This window comes from Mus musculus, chromosome 7, assembly GCF_000001635.26.
Source record: "Mus musculus strain C57BL/6J chromosome 7, GRCm38.p6 C57BL/6J".
Taxonomy (NCBI): Eukaryota; Metazoa; Chordata; class Mammalia; order Rodentia; family Muridae; genus Mus; species Mus musculus.
The window spans coordinates 19,449,149-19,470,251 of NC_000073.6; the positions used below are offsets into that span (position 1 = coordinate 19,449,149).

A 21,103-nucleotide genomic window follows, 5' to 3' on the forward strand; every position below is an offset into this window, starting at 1 on the left:
AGTTCTGGGCCAGCCTGGTCTACATGAGTTCCAGGCCAGACAAGATTGCACAGGAAGACCCTATCTCAAAAGGGGAAGAAAAAAACCTAAAAATTAAAAACAAAAATAACAAATCTTAAAAAAAAAAAAGCCACCTCTGGAATGGAGTTGTCCTCACATATGGGGACCAGCCTGTGCGCCGTGGGGAGTGGGCCCTGTGCCCTTGCCGGCTTCTCTTTTTTGAGAATTTTGTCAGGCACTTTTCATGCCAGTATTGAGACGATCATATGGCTCCTCTCATCTGTGAATGTGAGGAAGCACTGGAATAAATTGTGGAAAGAAAAACAACTCCGCATTCCTGGGAGGGGCCCAGCGCTGGAACCACGGCGACGATGCAGACGGTGCGGATGGTGCCGATTCCATCCCTGACACTATGTTTGAGATGGCGGGGTGGTGAGGTTGCTCAGAGGCAAAGGCCGCAAGCCTGACACCCTGAGTTTGAGCCTTGGAGCTGATGGGGTGAGAGGAGACGGGAAATGCTTGCAAATTGTCCTTTGACCTCTCTATATATGCACACTCCCAAAATAAATGAATGGAGAAAAATGGGAACAAAACGAGTTTTGATTTGAGCCTTAGTCAATCTAGCAAAATCCTATCTCAAAAAAGGAAAGGGTTTTCATTTGTATTTACACTGATGAGTAATAGCAGCCTGCCGTTCTGACTCTGAAGGTTTGTTTTGCTTTGATTTTTAAATGGACTGGAACTCACTAGATAGACCAAGCTGGCCTCTAAACTCACAAAGATCCTCCCACCTCCATCCTGAATGCTGGGATTAAAAGCATGTGCCACCATATCTAGTTCTTAAGAGTTCTGGGTTGTCTTGTGTTCCTGAGCACCAAACTCAAGCCCTTGTACAAGCCAGGGAGGAAACCCCTCTACCACTGAGCCACACCCCCAGCCTCTCCCTGGGGGATTCTAGGCACGCTCTGTACTGTAGACCTACTGCTTTTGTGGCCAAATAAATACAGAAAATATGGAATAGGTACCAGCGTGCTGCATACACGGAATCCAGAGTCAGGAAGCAGAGAGAAGAGGATGAGAGTCTGAGGCTACACAGTCAGACTTGTTTCTTAAAACACAAACAGGCTCTGGAGAGATGGCTCAGTGATTAAGAGCACTGGCTGCTCTTCCAGAGGACTTGGGTTCAATTCCCAGCATCCACATGGCAGCTCACACCTGTCTGTAGCTCCTATTTCAGGGCTTCTGACACACTCACACAGACACGGAAGCAAACACCAATGAATGTAAAATAAAAATAAATTATATTTAAAAAATTGGTTTAAAATAACAATCAAGGCATGGTGGCACCTTTAATCCCAGCATTCAGGAGGCAGAGGCAGGCAGATCTCTGGGTGTTCAAAAGCCAGCCTGGTCTGCCTGGCAATTTCCAGGTTTCCCAGCACTATATAGTGAGACCCTGTCTTACAACAACACAGCCACAAAACAAACAAACACCAAGCAAACATAGTATATTATATACATATATGAAACTATCAAATAACAAAATTAACCAGTAAAATAACTGTGGAAAGGAAGGAAGTGGGCAGGCTGGAGCTAAGGTAAACTACCTACTGTAAGCTCTAGGGACTAAGTTCTACCTCTCAGCACTCTTGTTAAGAAAGCTAGACATGGTCACAAGAGCTCAGAATCCAGCACTGGGATGGGAAGCAGGGCAGGGATGGAGATGCTGTGCTTGTTGCCCAGGCAACCTCGCTGAAGCCACAAGCTCCCATCACAAGAAGAGATGAACCCATCACAAGGCAAACCGGTGGAAACCAAAGACATCTGATGTCCTACTCTGGTCTCTCTCTCTCTCTCTCTCTCACCCAGTAAACAAACAAACAAAAAACACAATAAAAATACACAAAACCCAAAGAGGAAGGCAGGCAGGAAGGCAACACCGGTGACCTAGGACTTCCCAACAATTCAAGGACCCTCTAACTGGTTTTCTTTTCCTACTGGGACTATTCTGGAAAGTTGTGAGCACGCAGAGGATGGAGAGATGGCTCAGCACTTAAGCCTTCGAGCACTTTTCTATGGGACCGTGCTTGGTTCCCGGCACCCATGTCAGACAGCTCACAAGTGCCTGTTACAGCTCCAACACCTCTGAGGCCTTCTGGCCTCTGTGGGCACTGCAGGGAGATCTCTGAGACTGAGGCCGGCCTGATCTAGAGAGCAAGCTCTAGGGAAGCGAGGGCTACACAGAGATTATGTATCAAAACCACCTCTAAGTTCTGAGCAAGTTGGGTAATTTTCTGAGGTAAAAAGGCCAGCCAGGTCTACCCTTGACCTCACATCACATCTTGCCTCGTGATCTCCCGCCTCCCCCCCGGCCACAAACCTCAGCCCCTCGGTCACTCCCACTCACCTCCCGGCCCGTGAGGATATGCCGAGCCAGCTTGACTTTGGCGAAGTTGCCCTTCCCGATGGTCCTTAGCAGCCTATAGTTGCCCACATGGGGTTGTTCCTCAGGGCAGGAAGCGATAGAGTTCCGGCAACGGGCACCCAGGGAACGGCTGGACCAGGACGGCCCTTTGTCCGAAGATCGTCCACTGCCCAATGTGCCATGCTGTGTGGAGAGAAACATGTGAGCCACCCCTGTCCCTTCCCACTGCAGTGACACCCTGGGGCCAGGGTGGCTCTCTGGAGCTCTGGCCACTGTGCCCTAGAGTCCTTTTGCAAACTTGGGCCAAGGAATGGGCATCCTTTAGGTCCGCCTCATCCCACAAAGGTCTCCCACAGGGGCTGCCGCTGCCTTGGGTCCCTTCCTAACACCAAATAAACCAGGCGTGGCTCACACTTGTAAATCGAGGCAGGGGGATCAGGAGCATAAGACCGTCCTCCACCACACAGAGTTCCAGCCTGGGCTACAGAGCAAGCTACTCCTTTTCTCTCCTTGAGACAGGCCCTTTTGAAGCCCAGGTTGGCTTTGAACTGACTGTGTAGCTGAGGGCAGCCTTAACACTCCACCTTCTTGGCTCCACTTCTCAATAGCTGGGATGATAACTGTGGACCACACTGGGCTCCACATCGTCCAGTCTCAAGGAGAACCAAGGGCTGGGGAACATTCTTGGTGGTGGGTGGAGCACTTGGCTCCTTGGCACAAGACTCAGGGTTCTGTCCCCAGTTTCTGTCCCTAGCAGTACACACAATGGGGACCTCTGAGATGGACCACCAAGGTCTCAGATGTGCCTGTCTGCCAGCATCTCCAGGCCACATTCTTCTTTAGAATGCTGACCTCAACCTTCAGTGAGTGTCACCCTTCATGCAGGTCCAATACCCCATCCTGGTGAGCACAAATCCCAACACGCTGGCTCATCTGCCGATGCCCTGGGCCAGCCCCAAATCTAATTTTCTTAGGGTGGGCTAATGGGCAGGGTAGGAAAGGGTCTCAAGTAGCGCAGGCTGCCCTCAAACTTAATATGTAGCTAAGGATAACCTTGAACTCCTGATACCCCCACACTGGCCAACCCAATGTTGGGATTTCAGGCCTGTGTCACACCTGGCCTTCCAGCCCCTCAACTTTACTTCCTGTGCACATGTGCCTCCTCATGCCCAGCTGGCCATCTCGACATCTTACAGTGGTCTCCTCAATACCAACGTCCCAGTTTTGCATGGTTTGAAAATGTTACAGTGCAGTTTAGCAATGTTTTTCCTTTTATTGAGTTTTGGCTTTTTGTTTTGTTTGTTTGTTTGTTTGTTTGTTTGCTTGTTTTTTAGACAGGGCCTTATGTAGCCCAGGCTGGCCTTGAATTTAACATGTAACAGAAGATGGCCTTAACCTCCCTGTCATTAGTCTTCCTCTATTTCAGCACGTTGTTAATCTCCTGTGGTGTCCTATTTATTGACAGATTTACTTAGTTTTTTTTTTTTTTTTTTTTTTGGTTTTTCGAGACAGGGTTTCTCTGTATAGCCCTGGCTGTCCTGGAACTCACTCTGTAGACCAGGCTGGCCTCGAACTTAGAAATCCACCTGCCTCTGCCTCCCAAGTGCTGGGATTAAAGGCGTGCGCCACCACGCCCAGCTTCTTAGTTTTAATGTTTAGATTCTGATCTCACTCTGGAGCCCAAGCTGGGCCAGAATATGTAACAATTCTCCTGCCTCAGCCTCGCAAGGCTGGACTCACATGTATGTCAGGATTTATGTCACAGATGAGACAGGATCTCATGTAGCCCAGGCTGGCCCTGGATTCCTCATACTCCTGCCTCAGTCTCCCAAGTGCAAAAATGGCAGGTCTGCGCCACCATGCCCAGCTTGACCCTAATTTGGAACCACCCTCATCGGCTCACGTTTACAGGGGAAGAAAGAAACAGAGCTTGGGAGCTGCCACACCTGGGAGCTTCTGGGAGGTCTTAGATCATACGCCAAGGATTGGGGGGCACTGTTCGCACATCACCATTGCCCCAGATTCACCAGCAAACAGCAGAACTCTTTATCCAGCCCTGTCCTCTCGCCCCGGCCACTCTGTCCACCTCTCCACGAAACACTGTTTCGTCCTGACAGTGACACGCGACCGGCCCTGCCATCTCCCACGCCATCAACTCCTCTGTTCCTGCTGGCCTGTCCCTCCTCAGCCTCCCCAATGAGGTGACCTGCACAGGCCAGCTGCCCTGTCCTGATTGGGACCCTCCAGGGACTGGGCCTTCCTTTCTTGGCTGCAGCTCTGAGAGCCAGAGGCTCTGGTTGATCTCCCTCCGTGTCCTCCTCATGGCTGAGGAAAAACAGGACACATGACAGGGAGGAAGGGAGAAGGCTGGACAGTCAGCGAACCAAGGCCTGGGCTACCTGTGGCAAGGAAGCTGTGCCAGGCCGTCCCACAGCCTGCGCCACCATGCCCAGCTTGGTGACCTGCATTTCACAAGCATGGAAAGCCAAAAAAAGCCTTATTCTACAGGCAGGGGAAACTGAGGCATAGAGCTGAGATCTGAACGCAGCCATTTCAGCAAACAGACATTCCTTGTAAGTATCACACCGGACTGACTTCATGCTTCTACACCTGTTTCTGTCTTCTTGTTTTTGTTTTTTGTTTTTTTTTGGTTTTTCGAGACAGGGTTTCTCTGTGTAGCCATGGCTGTCCTGAAACTCACTCTGTAGACCAGGCTGGCCCCTGCCTCTCCTCCCAAGTGCTGGGATCGGTGGTGTCTTTTTTATGTGCAGTTCTCGCATACTAGAGAAATGCTCCTCCACTAAGCCATGCCCCAGCCCCTCATTGAGGGATTCTAGGCAGGGGCTCCTCCACTGAGCCACACCCCCCAGACCCTCACTGGGGGATTCTAGGCAGGGGCTCTACCACTGAGCCACGCCCCCAGCCCCTCCCTGGGGAATTCTAGGCAGGGGCTCCACCACTGAGCCATGCCCCCAGCTCCTCACTGGGGGATTCTAGGCAGGGGCTCCACCACTGAGCCACGCCCCCAGCCCCTCACTGGGGGATTCTAGGCAGGGGCTCCACCACTGAGCCACGTCCCCAGCCCCTCACTGGGAGATTCTAGGCAGGGGCTGTATCACTGCATTATGCCTCCAATACCCACTTCTTTTTTGTATATGTATGCGTGTGCAGGTATGCTCACCTATAGAGGTCAAATGTTAGTTTTGGGCATTTTCCTCTATTACCCTCCACTGAAACACACCCTCTTCACTGAACCCAGAGATTGCCATGTCAGCTAGACAGGCTGGTCCCAAGCGCCTGTTATCAGCCTATCTCTAATTGCCCCACCCCCCACCCAATGCTGGGGTTACAGGCATGTTCCGCCATGCCCAGCTTTTACGTGGGTGCTGGAATCTGAACCCAGGTCTTCATACTGGCACAGTAAGCACTTTTTACCCAGTGAGCTGTCTCCCAGTCCCACCTCCCAGCCCTCACTTTAATTTGAATTTTGAGATAAGGTCTTGAAAACTTGAAATCCTCCTGCCTCAGTTTCCCAAGTAGCTGAGCTCACTGCCTTCCACTCCACCACCCCTGCTTGCCATGCAGCTTTCACGCAGAGGATGATACCATCGGCCAGGTCTTGTATAAACTGGCCCCTCACCTACACTCAGCTCCCAACAGAGCCCAGTGAGGAAGGTCCTGAACCCCTGCAGACGAGGGAGAAAGAAAGGCTGAGATAGATAGGTGCCAGCCGCATGCACCCAGCTTCCTCACAAGGACATGGCCACCAGGCATGGCATCCCAGCTACTTGGGAAGCAGAGACAACCTTAAATTCAAGGTCTGTCTGAACAATGGAGTGGGTTCAAGGACAGCCTGAGCAACTCAGGGAGATGCTGCCTCAGAGACAAGTAAAAGAACTGATGACTTGTTAATTAGGGGCTGGGGCGTGGCTCAGTGGTAGAGCCCCTGCCTAGAATCCCCAGTGAGGGGCTGGGGGCGTGGCTCAGTGGTAGAGCCCCTGCCTAGAATCCCCAGTGAGGGGCTGGGGGCGTGGCTCAGTGGTAGAGCCCCTGCCTAGAATCCCCCAGTGAGGGGCTGGGGGTGTGGCTCAGTGGTAGAGCCCCTGCCTAGAATCTCCCAGTGAGGGTCTGGGGGCATGGCTCAGTGGTAGAGCCCCTGCCTAGCATGTGGGAAACCTTGGCTTTAACTCTCAGTACTGTGCTGTGGATACTGTGGGCAGATCCCCGGCCTATGGTATGGCCCCTTGCCCAGCCAATAAAAAGAATAAGATTACCCAAGACTGGTACTCTACCCCTCACCTGTCCCCGGCTTATGACACTTGTTCCCCAGCTCCTGTGGGTCCAGCCACAGTGACCATTCTCAAGCCCAGACTTGGAAGGTTTCCCCAAGGCTCAAGCAGGGAAAGCCCTTCAGGCTCCTGAGTGTTGATCCTCCCAGATGCCACCACCGCAGCTCATGGCTCAGGGCCCGGGGAGCAGCAGGCGGGTGGTAGAGATGGGAAGATAAGGTCTCTGATCCCTGCTGAGTTAGGAGCCTGGAGAAGAACCCCTGTTGGGTGTTGCCAGGGGGCTCCCTCAGATGCAGGAAGGCACTCCACTGAAGGCTGCATGGCTGAGGGACCCCTGCAAGGGTGTAGCTGGGGCAGGGGATGACACAACCCCCAGGGGTCAGGGGCAGAAGCTAAAATTGGCCTGCACTACCAGCTGGCCCGGATCCGGATCCCTCCAGACGGACAGACGACTGGTGCCTGAACACCACACCGTGCCTGTTGCTAGGGAACACAAGGAAGCTGGCCCTGGTCTCCGCAGCTCTAGAAGTTGGTGTAGAAGAATGTGACCCTATGTGGGTATCACCCAGTAAGCAGGTAGCAGGGAGGGGTCTGCAAACTCAGACTACAGAAAGAGACTGACGTCACCCCAGACAAGACAAAAGTTATCTTCATAGGCTGGAGTCAGGGGACAGAACTACCCATCTCAGTACCCCCACCACACCCCAACAATCTTAGGAACGCAGGGAAGAGGCTCAGAGAGGCGAGGTCACTGGCCTGAGGTCACACAGTAGTGTGATGTGAATCTGAGTTTATTTGAATAATGAAGGTAGTGATAATCACAACATGTGACCTGAAGAAGTCCCTGTCAGGGAGGTGTCCCCATCAACCCACTTACAAGGAAACTGAGGCTGGAGCAGACTCTGGGAGCTTGCCTGACAACTAATGACAGCTGTAGTTGGGAACACACCGCCTTCTGACTCAGACCCACAGTCATGCCAGCAACCGAAAGCCATGAGCGCCGCCTATGTACCATCCATCCTTCACCCACATGTCTCCGGTAATTCTTTGCGGGACTCAAGTTGTTACCCCCCACCCCTCCAACACACACATACTTTCCAAGGCCGGAATCAGGCTCAGAGAAGGGGAGCCAATAGCCTGAAGACACAATGCAATCTGGCACATGGAGGCAGCATTCGAACCCAAGACTCTGGAACCATGTACCTCTCTGGCCTGGTTGAAACCTCCAACTTGAAACCTAAGCCAACAGGGGAGAGGGGCAGAGGGGGCGTTATCTGATATCTACCATATGCATTAGAAACACAGATAAAGGCCTAAGGCTGTACTCGAGAGACAGAGGTAGGTGGATCTTGATGAGTTCAAGGCTAGCCTGGTCTACCTAGAGGAACTCTTGTCCAAAAACAGAAAGTGTGTGGCCGGGCTCTGCGCTGAAGGTGGTGAGAGGGTGGCGGGTGGAGGAGCCGGCATAAGGGAAAAGGAATCGGTAAGCTGACTTTTAGACACCTGGAAAGCTGTCAGAATTACAGGAAATGCAGGGGAGGGGAGCAGGGTCCTTCGGCTGTGAGGGGAGGAAGACCCTGGCATGGGAACCAGAGGATCTGGGCTCAGTAAACTCCCAGATGTCAGGGCTAAAGGCCCAGGCAGGGCAGAGTAAAGGGAGAGGGGAAGGCTTAGGGCCTGTGGAGGGCAGAAAGCTGAGGAGGGGGGGTTTCTTCCAGAAAGCCCAACATCCAGCAAGGAAAGGGGGCTCGAGTTAGCAGGGGGTGTGAGGAGGGGGTGAGGAGGTGAGACTGGGGAGAGCCTCAGGAGGCGACCAGAGTCAGCCTAGTCTGGGGCCTGGAACCCTAGTCTTGGATGGGAGGAAGCCCGCAGGGTTGGAAGCCAAGGCTTCCCTTAGAAAGACTGGACGGGTCCCACCAAGGGGACCCCAGAGGCGACTAGGATCCAAGGACAGGGCAACCTGGCACAGCAGGGTCAGGCCAGGGAGTGGAGACACCTTGAAGGAAGCGGGCAGGGCCCTGCGCCCAGGTGCCGTTTGGCTTCCTGGGGGAGGCAGCTAGCAGGAGCCCAGGCGGAGCTGGGGACTGGCCAGGGGTAGCAGGGGAAACCAGCACCCCAACTCGGCAAGAAGCAGGGAGGACAACAGGGCCAGACTGGGTCGAGCCTTGAGGGGGGAGGGGGGAGACAGGGCTGCGCTTCGGGGAACAGGGGCCCGTGCCATCCGGGAAGAGTCGAGGCCAAGCTGCGGGCGAGCGGGCGAGCGGGGGACAGCCGGGGCAGCCGAGGAAGGGAGGGGCTGCCGGCGGGCAGGGGAGGGGGCTTCCTGGAGGGAAGAGACCGGGCGGAAGCGTTCTGCAGAGGGACCGGAGAAGAGTCCAAAGACAGGGGCGCCCCTAGGGGTCGGGCTGGGCTGGGGCTGTGGGGAGGAGGGAGCAGAGAGGCCTCAAAGTCATGGGAAGCGTTGGTCTGGGCTGTGGAGCCCGGAAAGGAGTCGAGACTGGCGGGGTCAGTGGTCCGGGAGGGCGAGGGGTTCTATGGCTGGACTCAGGCAGGGCTCCCCAAGGGGCTGGGCCCCACTCACCGTGTCCGAGTTTCGATCGTTGCCCGGGGCCAGCGCCGTCCTCGAAGACATCTTCTCTGGGGTCCCAGAAGGGAAAGGGACAGGGGCGGCCGGGCGGGGGGGGTGGGGATCCCGGGGTCCCCTCTCTTCCCCTCCCCCCCCCCAGCCGACCTGGGGACGCGAGCTCAAAAGCTGGGCGCCGTGGACGCCCGAGTCCTCGCAGAGCGAGAGCAAGAGAGGGCAGGACGGGGGAGGGGAGAAGACACCGAGGGTCCTAGTGGCCCCGTGCAAGGGGAACCCGGGGCGCCATCTGGGCGGCGGGCAGGCGGGAGGGTGCACGGGCGGGGGCCGGGGAGGGGGCGCGGAGCCGGCCCGGGGCGGCGGCGGAGGGAGGCGACCAAGGGGCCGGGGAGGAAGGGACGTCAGGGGGAGGGGCGGGAGGGGCGGGGTCCGTTTAAACTCCGCCCCCTGCCGCCGGCCCTTAAAGGTACAGGCCTGGGCTGGCTCCGGGGTTCTGGAGGCGGAGGCAGGTCTGGGCGTGCGGGTCTCCAGCAAGTTCTCACAGGAGACTCGGAGTCACGGGCAGAGAGTTGCTGAGGAGAGAGCAGAGGGAGATGTTGAGAGATGGGAAAGGGGACACACAGACACGAGGTAGGAAGAAGCAGAGTCACAAAGAGGGACAGAGAAGCCAAGGACAGAGACAAAGGGACGGACAGAAAGGGGACAGAGACAGGGAGACACAGAGGCACTCAGACACACAGAGACTGAGAGACAGAGACACAGATACAAAGACAGAGAGGAGAGAGGAGAGAGAATCATATGCCAAGGCGGAGGGAGGGAACGAAAGAGACAAAGAGAAACTCCAGGACTGGAAGACTGCCGAGGACAGGAATAAAGGAGAAGCAGCAAGAAAGGAGAGAGAGAGAGAGAGAGAGAGAGAGAGAGAGAGAGAGAGAGAGAGAGAGAGAGAGAGAGAGAGAGAGAGAGAGAGACAGAGAGAGACAGAGAGAGAGAACTGTGTACCTGTCATTCGGACCCTCAGGAGGTTGAGATAATGGATTGCTGTGAGTTCAAGACCATACACAACAAGACCCTGTCTCAGAAAACAAAAGCCAAAATTGAAGCCAGTCCCTGGGTTCAAGGACATCCTGAACTTCAGCCCCTGGTGGGGTAAGGGTAGATAACCCGCAGCCCCGGCTGGTCTCACTTTCTCAGTCTGTACAATGAAGGAGAGAGAGCCTCAGTTGCCTCTCTGGCTAGCTGGAAGCCCAGACAGGTGTTGACTTGCAGGGGCAAACAGACTGGAGGGGGAGGGGAGAGGGCTGTGCTGAGAACACACAGTGCCTTGTGTGTGTGTGTGTGTGTAGGGAGTGCATCACCCTGGTCCAGAGCCCATTGTCTTGCTGTCTTAGAAATTCTCCCTGAGCCTCAGTTTCCCTTTGTGAAAATTAGACGTTGCAGGCATAGTGGTCCTGGAAGGACTGAAGTTCTAGATCATCCTTAAGTACATAGTGAGTCCAAGACTAGCCTGGTCTACATGAGACCCTGCCAGACAGAATGAAAGCCAAAAGAGACAGAGGTTAACAGACATGTGCTAGCTAGCTCAAGCAAGCTGATCATAGGACTAGCTATTAAGCACGAACATTTTTAAAAGTTAAATTATGCAAACATGTAATTAAGCAAATTGTATTAAAAATTGGCAGGGGGAGGGGGTGGGTGCTGGAGAAATGGCTCAGCAGTTAGGAACACTGGCTACTCTTCCAGAGGACCTGGGTTCAGTTCCCAGCCCTCCCCACCCCCCACACACACATACATGGTGGCTCACAACCATCTGTAACTGCAGGTCTATGGGACCTGACACCCTCTTCTGGCTTCCCCAGTGACTATGTGCATGTACACACACACACACACACACACACACACACACACACACACGAGGCAGAACACCCAAAAACATAAGTAAACATAAAAGCTATAAAAGTAAAGAAAAGGCCCAAAGTGAGAGTAAGTGTGGCAGAGCTCAGATTATTTATTATACTTGAACAATTTATTAATTTTGGGGAGCAGGGCATGTGTGTGATGGTGAGGGAACAGGTTTTGGAAGTCAACTGTCTCCTCTCTCTGTGGGTCCCCAGGATCAAACTTGGGTCACCAGCCTCAAAGGCAAGAGCCTTCACCCCACCTCCGCAGCCAACCCTATGCATTAATTGATTTGAGACTGGTTATCATGTAACCCAGGCCTCCTGGAAGCTCTCCTATTGAGGTTGGCCTTGATCCTCCTGCCTCCACCTCAGGGAGGGCTGAGACTGCAGGTGTGAGCACCACACCCAGTTGTCTCTGGTTCTGGGAATTGTTTGTTTTTCTTTTGTTTTAACTGGAGAACACAGACTCCTCTACCACAGATTATGCAGTCACTTCCACAGTGGGGAAACTGAGGGCTCAACAATCCAGAGAACCCTGGCCCTGAGAAATCCACCTTTTTGATCACTCTAACTCCCCTGCCAAGTAAGTGTTTTTTGAGACAGGGTGTCATTCTGTAACCCAGACTGACCTTGGACTTCAGGCCAACCTCTTGTCTCAGCTCCCCAAATACTGAACTTGTTTATGTGAGATCCTTGGTGTGGTCTCACCTCCAACTTTCAATCCGCCTGTCTCAGACTCACAAGTGCTAAGGAATTTGAAACCCCCCCTCTCCTCTCCTCTCTCTCTCTCTTTCCTTTTTTTTTTTTTTTTTTTTTTTTTTGGAGACAGAGTTTCTCTGTGTAGCCATGGCTGTCCTGGAACTCAGTCTGTAGACCAGACTGGCCTCGAACTCAGAAATCTGCCTGCCTCTGCCTCCCGAGTGCTGGGATTAAAGGCATGCGCCACCACGCCCGGCGAACCCTCATCTCTTAACTGCAGTGATTTCTTTTTTCTCAGTAATAGTACAGTCAAGGTGTAACTTTAAACCACAGTGCATGTGTAGATAAAATGCTTCAAACCAGGCTGATAACATGTCTGGCATCCCAGCATTTGGGAGGCAGAGGTAAGCAGACCTCTAAGTTTGAGGCCAGCCTGGTCAACAGTTTTATTAGAGTAGCCTTGGCTGTATAGTGAGACCCTGCTTAAAAAAATAAACAAATTAACGTGGGATCTAGAAAATATTAAGGGAAGAGCTCTGAGTGTGTTTCTAGGAGCTTTGTAGGGTAAGAAAGGGTCCCTGAAGTGGAATGGTCCCGCTCTGACAGCTGCAGTACTCACATACACCACCAGGGGGCAGATGGTTGCCTTTCTACTTACTCAGGGTCTTTCTGTTCCCCTTTCCAATGAAACTTCATTTCCAAGGGGTGGAGACTGAGGCTTACAAAGTGTATGGAGCTTGAAAATGTTACATTTCGTAAAAGGAACCAGAAACAAAAGGTCACACCGAGCAATATAGTTCCTACGAAATGTTCAAAAGCGGGAGACTTAGTGGAGAAACCAAGAACCCTGGATTCCTGGCTTCCTGGGACTTTGGAAAGGAGAAGCGGGGGGGTGGGGGGGGGTGGGGGGGTGGGGGTGGGGGGACACTGCTGTAGCCCATGAGTTCGCTTCAAGGAGACCGAGATGTTCTGGAATCGGATGTTAGCACTTTCTGCTGCAACCCTGGGAGTGCATAAAGATCCATTAAACCGAAAGGCATAAAAGTATGAATGTGAAGCTGGAGAACGGAACTGAGCAGTGGTTAGGAGCACTGGCTGCTTCTGCAGTGGACCAGGGTTCAATTCTCAGCAACCACGGGGCAGTGGACAACCACCCAACTCCAGTTCCAGGGGATCTGTCTCCTTCTAGTGGGCTTGGGCACTGCATGCACGCAATACTTGTAGTCACTCACAAACATAAATAAATAAATAATACACTTAAAAAAAAGTCAGATCTGCTGCACCTTCATTGGAGTGGGCGGGTTGGGGAATCTGTAAAGGATTGACTGGGAAGTAGTATCATGGCAGAGCACATGACCATCGTGCACAGGGCCCTGAGTTCAATTCCCCGGCACCCCCAACACATACATGCAAAGAAGAGTCAGGCAAGGTGGCCTAAGCCTTCAATCCCAGCACTTGGGAGGCAGGATCTTTGTGAGTTCTAGGCCAGCCTGGGCTACATAATGAGGCCCCGTCTCAAAAGGAGAAAAAAGGAGAGCATGCACGTGCAGTTGAGTCTATCATCTGATGGAAGGTGCTCTGTGGTTATGATACAATACAGCTAGGTCCCTGGGAGACTGGCCCACAGTGGGGGACAGAGGCAGAGGAGTGATAGAATCTTGCTATGAGTCACTGGCTGTTCTGGAATTCATTCTGTAGACCAGGCTGGCCTCAGAGATGCCACCTACCTCAGCTTCCCCAGTGCTGGGATTAAAGGCATGAGCCACCACCGCCCCACTGGCCGAGAGCTACATTTTAAAAGCCATGACAGGGCTACCCCACTGGGTCCTCAATCCAGCCTCTGGGACCAGTGGAGTTTCCTTTGAATCCTGTCCCCCAGCAGAGGATACAAGAGGAACACATGCTCCCTTGAGACCCTATCCACACCTCCATTACTCCAGAGCTCAGCTGTGGGCCCCTGTCCAGCTCAGGGTGTCTCCCCTGGGCACACAGGATGATGTTGTTACCTTGGGAGGCGTGAAAAGCAGGCAGGAGGGCGGGCGGATTCCGGCAAAGCTGGGAGGGGGGGTAAGGGCGGGGAGAGGGGTCTGTGGCCCTTGTCACAGCAGGGCCCAACCACAGCCTGGCCTAGAAGGGCAGACAGATAATGGGGCCTTCCAGCCCCTGGCCCCAGAGAGGGAGGGGCTTCCTGACAGGAAATTGTCCTCCTCCAACCCCCCCCCCCCTAGATCCAAGCTCTCAGCAGTCCTGGCCCAAGTAGTCTGGGGACTGGACAGCAAGAGGGGACAGAAGGACAGGCACAGACAGAAGGTGAGTGTCGGGGTGAAGAAAGCATGCCCCCAACTTCTTCCAAAGATGGGACACCTCATCAGAACCCAGAACTCTGGAGGCAGGAGGGCTGGGTGAGCAGATGCAGGCTGAAGGCTGGGTTTGGTGAGTGCTGCGGTGAAGCGGCGGCGGCAGGGACTGGGGCTCTGGGATCCAGAGAGGTAGGAAGGACTTGTAGAGATGGGGTCCACTCCTGGCTGAGGGAGATGGGGATGTTAGGTCTAATGCACTCTGACACTCTGACACTGGATGGGGACACCCCCGTGGGGTGGGCAGCCAGTGCCTGGCTGCCTCCAGTGAGGAGGGTTGCAGCTACCAGAAAGCCACACACACACACACACACACACACACACACACACACACACACACACACACACAGGCTCCTCACACCTGCAGGGCCAGCACTAAGGAGCGGAGGCTGAGGCAGGAGGCTGGCCGGTTTGAACAAGCTTGGATTAGGGATTGAGACTCTGTCTCCATTAATTAATTAATTAACTAATTAATTAATTAATTAAATAGAAAGGAAGGGCTATCAAGATGGCTCAGCAGGTAGATGCTTGCTGCCCTGAAGAGCTGGATCCAGTCACTGTGACCCACAAGGCAGAGAGGACCGACGATTGCAAGTTCACATCTGAACCCCACATACCGACCATGGCTTGTGTGCCCACATACAAAATTAATTAATTAATTAAAATAAAGAGAGAGAGAGAGAGTGATCAAGAGAGGCTAGGATAGGATATGAAGGCTGCCCCGGCTGGTGATGCTGATGTCAGAGTCAGGCTCAAGGATGTGTAACCTAAAAGGATCAGTTTTCGAACATGGACCTTAGGACTTTTTTTTTTTTTAATAATTTTTCAGCTAGGCAGTGGTGGTGCACACTTTAATCCCAGCTCTCAAGAGGCAGAGGTGAGTGGATCTGTGAGTTCAGGGCTAGCCTGGTCTACAGAGTGAGTTCCAGAACACTGAAGGTTACAAGAGAAACTCTGTCTAGAAAAACTAAGAAAACAAAATTCCCACAGAGTCTCACGTTGCTCAGTCTGGTGTCAAATTTCTATATACCCAAAGACTATACTGACGCTCTGGTCCTGCCCTCCCTCTCCCCAGTGTGTGGATTGCAGCCCTGCATGGCTGCTGGGGTGGGAAGCCAGGGTTTCTTGCAAGCCAGACAAGTACTCTACCAACTGAGCCTCGTCCCCTGCCTTGGCTTTTGATGTTTTGATCTCACGTGACTCAGGTTGACCTCCGGAGTTGCCAGGATTAAAGGCATAATCTTCGCATTTAGAGATTGTCTGTATACGGGGTCTCACTTGAAACCTGGGCCTCAAAAATCTCAAAAGCATGTGGTCCTCCGGCCCCAGCCTCCGGGGACTGGGATTACAGGAGGCTGCGCCACCACACCCGGCTCCATGCTGGGGGCTTGGGGGTGTCAGGAATTCTGAGGAGGAGGGTTTGGGGAAAGGCTGGCAGCGAGGAAGAGGAGGAGGGGCCTGGAGAGGGAAACGCTGGTGGCCTAGACATCCTGCAGAAGCGGGAGGCTGGGGGCTTGCTCTAGGCTCGGAAGTGAGTCAGGGGCCTGGGCACCGGGAGGCAGTGGAGGGCGTTGGAGAGGGCAGGATGTCGGAGCCAGGTTGCAGAGGGAGGTGTCGGAGCCAGGAAAGGGAAGGGGGGGGAGGTTTGGGGTAAATGCTGCTGCCAGTTTGGGAGTATGCTGGGAATATGTTGGGAACAGTTTGATGGGTACCAGAGCCAGCTCTGGGAGTGGGGATTAGACCGGTTGAGTGAGTGGCAGATAAAGCCTGGGCAGGACTAGATTCAGTTGGATCCAGCAGTTTCGGGGATGGAAGTAGTTTGTGGGGATATTAGAGCAGTTACTGGGAGGGAGGATGGGAGAGAGGGAAGAAGGGAGGGAGCGACCCAATTTCATTACTGTTTGTTTGTGTGCAGCATGGCCTCACATGGCCACATTGCGCAGGTAGAGGTCAGAAAAGCTTCTGTAGTTCATTCAGACCTTCTACTTTACGGGTCCTAGAGATGAATCTCAGGTTGTCAGACTTGGTGGCAGTGCCTCTATCCACTGAGCCATCCGCTGTCCTCTCTCCCCCAGCTTCCCCTCCCTTCCCAGCCATTTTTAGGTGAGGCATGCGAAGTCATCCAGAAAAGGGAAAACTAATAAATCGGTGTGTGTGCGCGCGTGCGCGCATGGGGGGGGGTGTCGGTGCACATTGATTTTACACCACCATGGGGGCTCCAAGCAAAGCATCACTATGGCGACTGCCTCATTGGGGGTAGGGGACCGAGGAGACTGGAGGGAGGTTGACAACAGTATGTCTTAGAAACAGAAAGACTAAGAAGCTGTAGTGGAGCTCAAGAGCCTGGAAGCTGGAAGATGCCCCTCCCGCAGCCAGCCCACGGGTCCGTCCCTTGTCCCTCGTCCCTCACCAGTCTCCCCTTCACACACTTGCTCAGCTCAAAACCACTTATGGGTCTATTCCATGGGGGAGAAAAAGTGGACAGCTAATGGTTTGTTTACCCACTTTTGTCTGGAATACTACGCAGCCCTTAAACCAAGCGAACCAGAGCCGGTGCTGCTACGCATCCATAAAGATCACAAGTTCGTGACCTAAGCGAAGGAAAAGGGAAGCGCCCAAGTGGCAAAATACAGCCGCTGAAAGCCACTCCCTCTTCTCCATTTTAATTTTATCTTATGTGTGCTCATGTCCTGCCTGAACGTATGTCTGTACACCACTTGCATGCCTGGTGCTCAAACAGACCAGAATAGGGCCGTTGGGTCCCCTAGCGCTGGAGTTTCAGATGGTTGTGAGCTGCTGTGTGGGTGGTGGGACTCGAACCCAGGACCTCAGCTAGTGCTCCTGACCACTGTACTGCCTCTGCAGCCTCCAGCTTTGTTGTTTTGTGAGACAAAGTCTCACTCTGAATCCCAGGTTGTCCTGGTCGCCCTGGCTGGCTTCCACCTCAGGGTGACACTCTCTCCTCTTGGCCTCCTAATCTCTGAGGTCACATATATGAGCTGTTGCACTGAACATGAATTTTGTTTTTAATGCTTTTCTAAACATTTGGTGGGGAAAGGTACTTACTTGCTGCTAAGCTTGACGGCCTGAGTTAGACCCACATTAGACCACAGTTGTCATTTGACCTCTACATGAGCGCTGTGGCACTCTGGTGACTGAACTCTCTCTCTCTCGCTCTCTCTCTCTCACACACACACACACACACACACACACACACATGCATACACACACACACACACACACACACACACACACACAACTGATAAAATGATGACACAAGACTGAGCTATACCTTGGAGCTGGAATACGGGTCCAGCATTCTCCCTGAGTCCTATACACAATACGGTAAATAAGGTATCAGAAGTGCCTTTATGGCTCACCAATGCCCTTGGGAAACAATCCAAGTCCCTTGTCACAGAGTTCAGGTCCTGTGTGGCCTGCTCCTCATGACCTGCTCCCCCCCCCCCCCAAGGAATGGACTGTCTGCCTCCTTCCTTCCTTTGTTTCCTGTTAGCACCCATTCCAGAGTGCCTGAGCTATGCTCTGAGCCAGAGACACAGGCGTGAATGACACAGGCCCAGCCCTGCCCTTGCCAGGCTCTCAGGTCCGGATGCAGACCTGTCCCCAGACAGGGACAGTCACAGAGAGAATTCAGGGAGTCTGAGGGTTATAAGAGACCCATAAGAGTTAGGGGGACTTCCTGGAGGAGGCAGCTTTGGCACCGAGAGATCCAAAGTGTGCAGTGCTGGCTCCCTGTGGGGAGACAGGCAGACATGAGACCCAGAGAAAAGGAACCAAAAGAGTTATTTGTTCCAGTGAGGTGTATAGCTGGCAGACCCCTGGCTATGATGGGGGGCAGGGGTAGCCTGAACCAAGGGCTGTGGGGACCTGTAGAAAGTTAGGGAGACCGAGGATCAAGTTGATGCTATGTGAAGTTTTCAAAGCTGAGCTACAAGATCCAAGAAGCTGAAAGGGCATGGTGGTGCACTGCTGTAATCCAGGAAGTTGAGGCAGGAGAATCGGGAGTTGGAGGCTAGCCTCTGCTAAATGAATTCTGCCTCAGAAATTAAAAGAACCTTACAGCTGTAGTCACACCTCGGAGACTGAGGTCATCCTAAACTACATGAGGAGTTTTGCAGCCTGTACTGCAGTCTGAAAAACACCTGAGAGTTTGGGGCAGAGAAACAGTCATGGGTTCCAACTGTGAGGTAGAGGTAAGGAGGGATAAAGGACCGGAGAGGGAGACTTAGAGATGGACAGTGAACCCTGTGAGGTCAGAGCCTGCTATAACTTAGTCACAGCTGTCCCACTGCCTGCAGAGTGGATCTGGAGACCTAGTAAGTTCCTTGCTTTTGACAGTATTGAGTATCATCACACTCAGAGCTATGACCACGCTGGGCAGGTGCTTGACCACTGAGCCACGCCTCCAGCCACTGAGCCACGCCCCAGCCACTGAGCCACGCCCCAGCCACTCCCTGGGGAAATTCTAGGCAGCCAGTGGCTCTTCTACTGAGCCAAACGCCATTATATTTTTTGTTTCGCTCATAATTGTTGTTTGTTTGTTTGTTTGTTTGTTTTGAGACTGGGTTTCATCTGGTCTTGCTGGCCTGTGTGTAGACCATGGTAGAACAGGTGTCATTTCTCCTGTTCTGTCTCCTGAGTGCTGGGATTTAGGGATGAGAGAGAGAGAGAGAGAGAGAGAGAGAGAGAGAGAGAGAGAGATTATGTGTGTGAGAGAAAGAAAGGCATATAGTTTAGTTCAAGCTGGCTTTTAAAAACTAACAGTGGCTCTCCCGGGGACAGTGCTTAGAGGCACGCAGGGTGGTCCAGCGTTTGACATACTGTCTTTAGGCTTTCCTACAACACAGCGTCTAACAAAACTAGGCTGCCTCGAACCCCTGGCAACAGGATTGTTTACCTTTACACAAAGAAGGTTGGGGAAGCACCTAAGTTGCATGCGGAGTGTGTCCAGGCACACTGCGAGGGGAGCGGTTCGCGCTGTGAGACCCAAATCCTTATGAGATTGTTTAAGACAGAGCAGCACGTCAGCAGAGCCTGTGGCGGTTCCATGTGCGCCAAGTGTGTCCGCGACAAGATCAAGCGGGCTTTCCTTACTGAGGAACAGGAAGTTGTTATGAAAGTGTTGAAGGGGGCTGGATAGACAGCTCAGTGGTTAAGAGCACTGACTGCTCTTCCAGAGGTCCTGAGTTCAATTCCCAGCAACCACATAGTGGTTCACAGCCATCTGTAATGGGATCTGATGCCCTCTTCTGGAGTGTCTGAAGACAGCTACAGTGTACTCATATTAAATAAATAAATAAATCTATAGCACAGAATTCTTTTTTTAATGCATGAGTCCACCACCATTGCTCTCTTCAGTCACACCAGAAGAGGGCACCAGATCCCATTACAAATGGTTATGAACCACCATGTGGTTGCTGGGAATTGAACTCAGGACCTCTGGAAGAGCAGTCAGTGCTCTTAACCACTGAGCCTGAGCCGTCTATCCAGCCCAAATAAATAAATCAGAAGAAGAAGAAGAAGAAGAAGAAGAAGAAGAAGAAGAAGAAGAAGAAGAAGAAGAAGAAGAAGAAGAAGAAGAAGAAGAAGAAGAAGAAGAAGAAGAAAGTCTTCCATTTTAGAAAAAAAGAAAAAGAACGTGCTGGAGGCACAAGCACAGAGTCCGAAAACAAAATAAATATGCAATTTCTTAAGTAATAAAAAATCAAGTCTTGGTCAAAAACAAAAACAAAAACTAACAGTGTAGCCAAGGCTGGGTGATCCTTCTGCCTCCAGCTCCCCAGTGCTGGGACTGCAGAGAGTTATTGCCACACCCAGCTTTGTTTTCATTGTTTTGAGATTCAATGCCATCCCTGGTTTACCTGGAGTGAGCTCTCAATTCCCCTGCCTCAGCTCCATATGCTGGAATTTAGGATGTACCAGGATGCCTGACTTGAAGCCTCTAATGTTTCTAAGAGTGGGACCTGTGCCTGGCATCTTCTATTCCGAGTCCTCAGCACACAGGGACAATGTCACTAACACCACCTCGGTCATAATTTTTCTGCAGGTGCCAGCCTGTCAAAAATGCCAATCCTGAAGAGCCTGGGGGTGGGAGACCCTAAGGTGCCACGAGCAGGGACTCTGCCCCTGCGATCCTCTCGCAACCCCTTTGAAGACACTCCAACGCTGGAAGAAGAGGACGCGGAGCTGGGGACACTGCCCAATGGGACATCGTGCCGCCGGCGGGCCACGCTGGAGAAGCTAGCTGGTCTGGCCCCCTTCCGGCTGGGCTGGACCTCAGGCAGGCGGGCAGGCAGCCCCGGAGACGGGCAAGTGCGCTCTTTCTTGGGCCGTGTGCTGGCACCGGGCATACGGAGGAGCTCCGCAGATTTCGGCCTCCTAAACCGGCTTCAGGGGTTCCGAACCCATGGCGATGAGGAGCCAGCTGGAGAAGCCGCTCGAAGACTGGCTTTCCTGAGACTCGGGCGTGGGCCCAAGCCCCGGCGGGCATCCCTGGCGGAGAGACTGGTACCTGCAGGAGAGGCAGCCCCTGAGCCCCCACCCAAAGTCCCGGAGCCCCCCAAAATAAAGGAACCACTGTCAGGTGAGTGGAGACCCCTGATGCAGATTCGGGGACTATCTATCAACCCTGCGTGGGGCGGGGGTGTCGGTACGTCTCGTGCACGCGCACGAACACAGGGAGAGATAGCGTACATTCCCCAACACACATACAACAGTAATAAGTAAACATTTTATTAAGAAATCACATAAGCAAAGAAAGAAAGAGAGAGAAAGGAAAAGAAAGAAAAGGGGCCAGGGAGATGGCTCAGCTGATGGAGGTACTTACTACC

General features: G+C 52.9%; 2 protein-coding genes and 1 pseudogene across 5 annotated transcripts in view; 1 reads left to right on the top strand and 2 right to left on the bottom strand.

Annotated features, from left to right (window-relative positions):
* Positions 1-10,182, bottom strand: part of Mark4 (MAP/microtubule affinity regulating kinase 4) — a 34,229-nt gene extending 24,047 nt beyond the window's left edge. For 2 of the 4 annotated variants that reach the window (XM_030242436.1, XM_011250513.3), the window contains exons 1-3: positions 9,296-10,182; positions 7,809-7,951; positions 2,408-2,608 (exon numbers count right to left, since the gene is read on the bottom strand). Coding sequence is in view for 2 of the 4 variants with exons in the window: in NM_172279.2 (NP_758483.1) it covers positions 2,408-2,608; positions 9,296-9,346 (252 nt within the window). In the remaining 2 variants the exon portion in view is untranslated. The remainder of the gene's footprint in view (positions 1-2,407; positions 2,609-7,808; positions 7,952-9,295) is intronic. The other 2 variants (NM_172279.2, NM_001368427.1) reach the window with 1 other exon arrangement.
* Positions 10,183-11,648: 1,466 nt separating this feature from the next.
* On the bottom strand, positions 11,649-11,787 carry Gm23099 (annotated as a pseudogene).
* Positions 11,788-14,138: 2,351 nt separating this feature from the next.
* The window catches only part of Exoc3l2 (exocyst complex component 3-like 2), a 33,476-nt gene continuing 26,511 nt past the window's right edge, over positions 14,139-21,103 (top strand). Inside the window, exons 1-2 of the mRNA NM_001370800.1 lie at positions 14,139-14,205; positions 20,320-20,856. Of these exons, the coding sequence (NP_001357729.1) occupies positions 20,337-20,856 (520 nt within the window). The 5' untranslated portion in view covers positions 14,139-14,205; positions 20,320-20,336. The remainder of the gene's footprint in view (positions 14,206-20,319; positions 20,857-21,103) is intronic.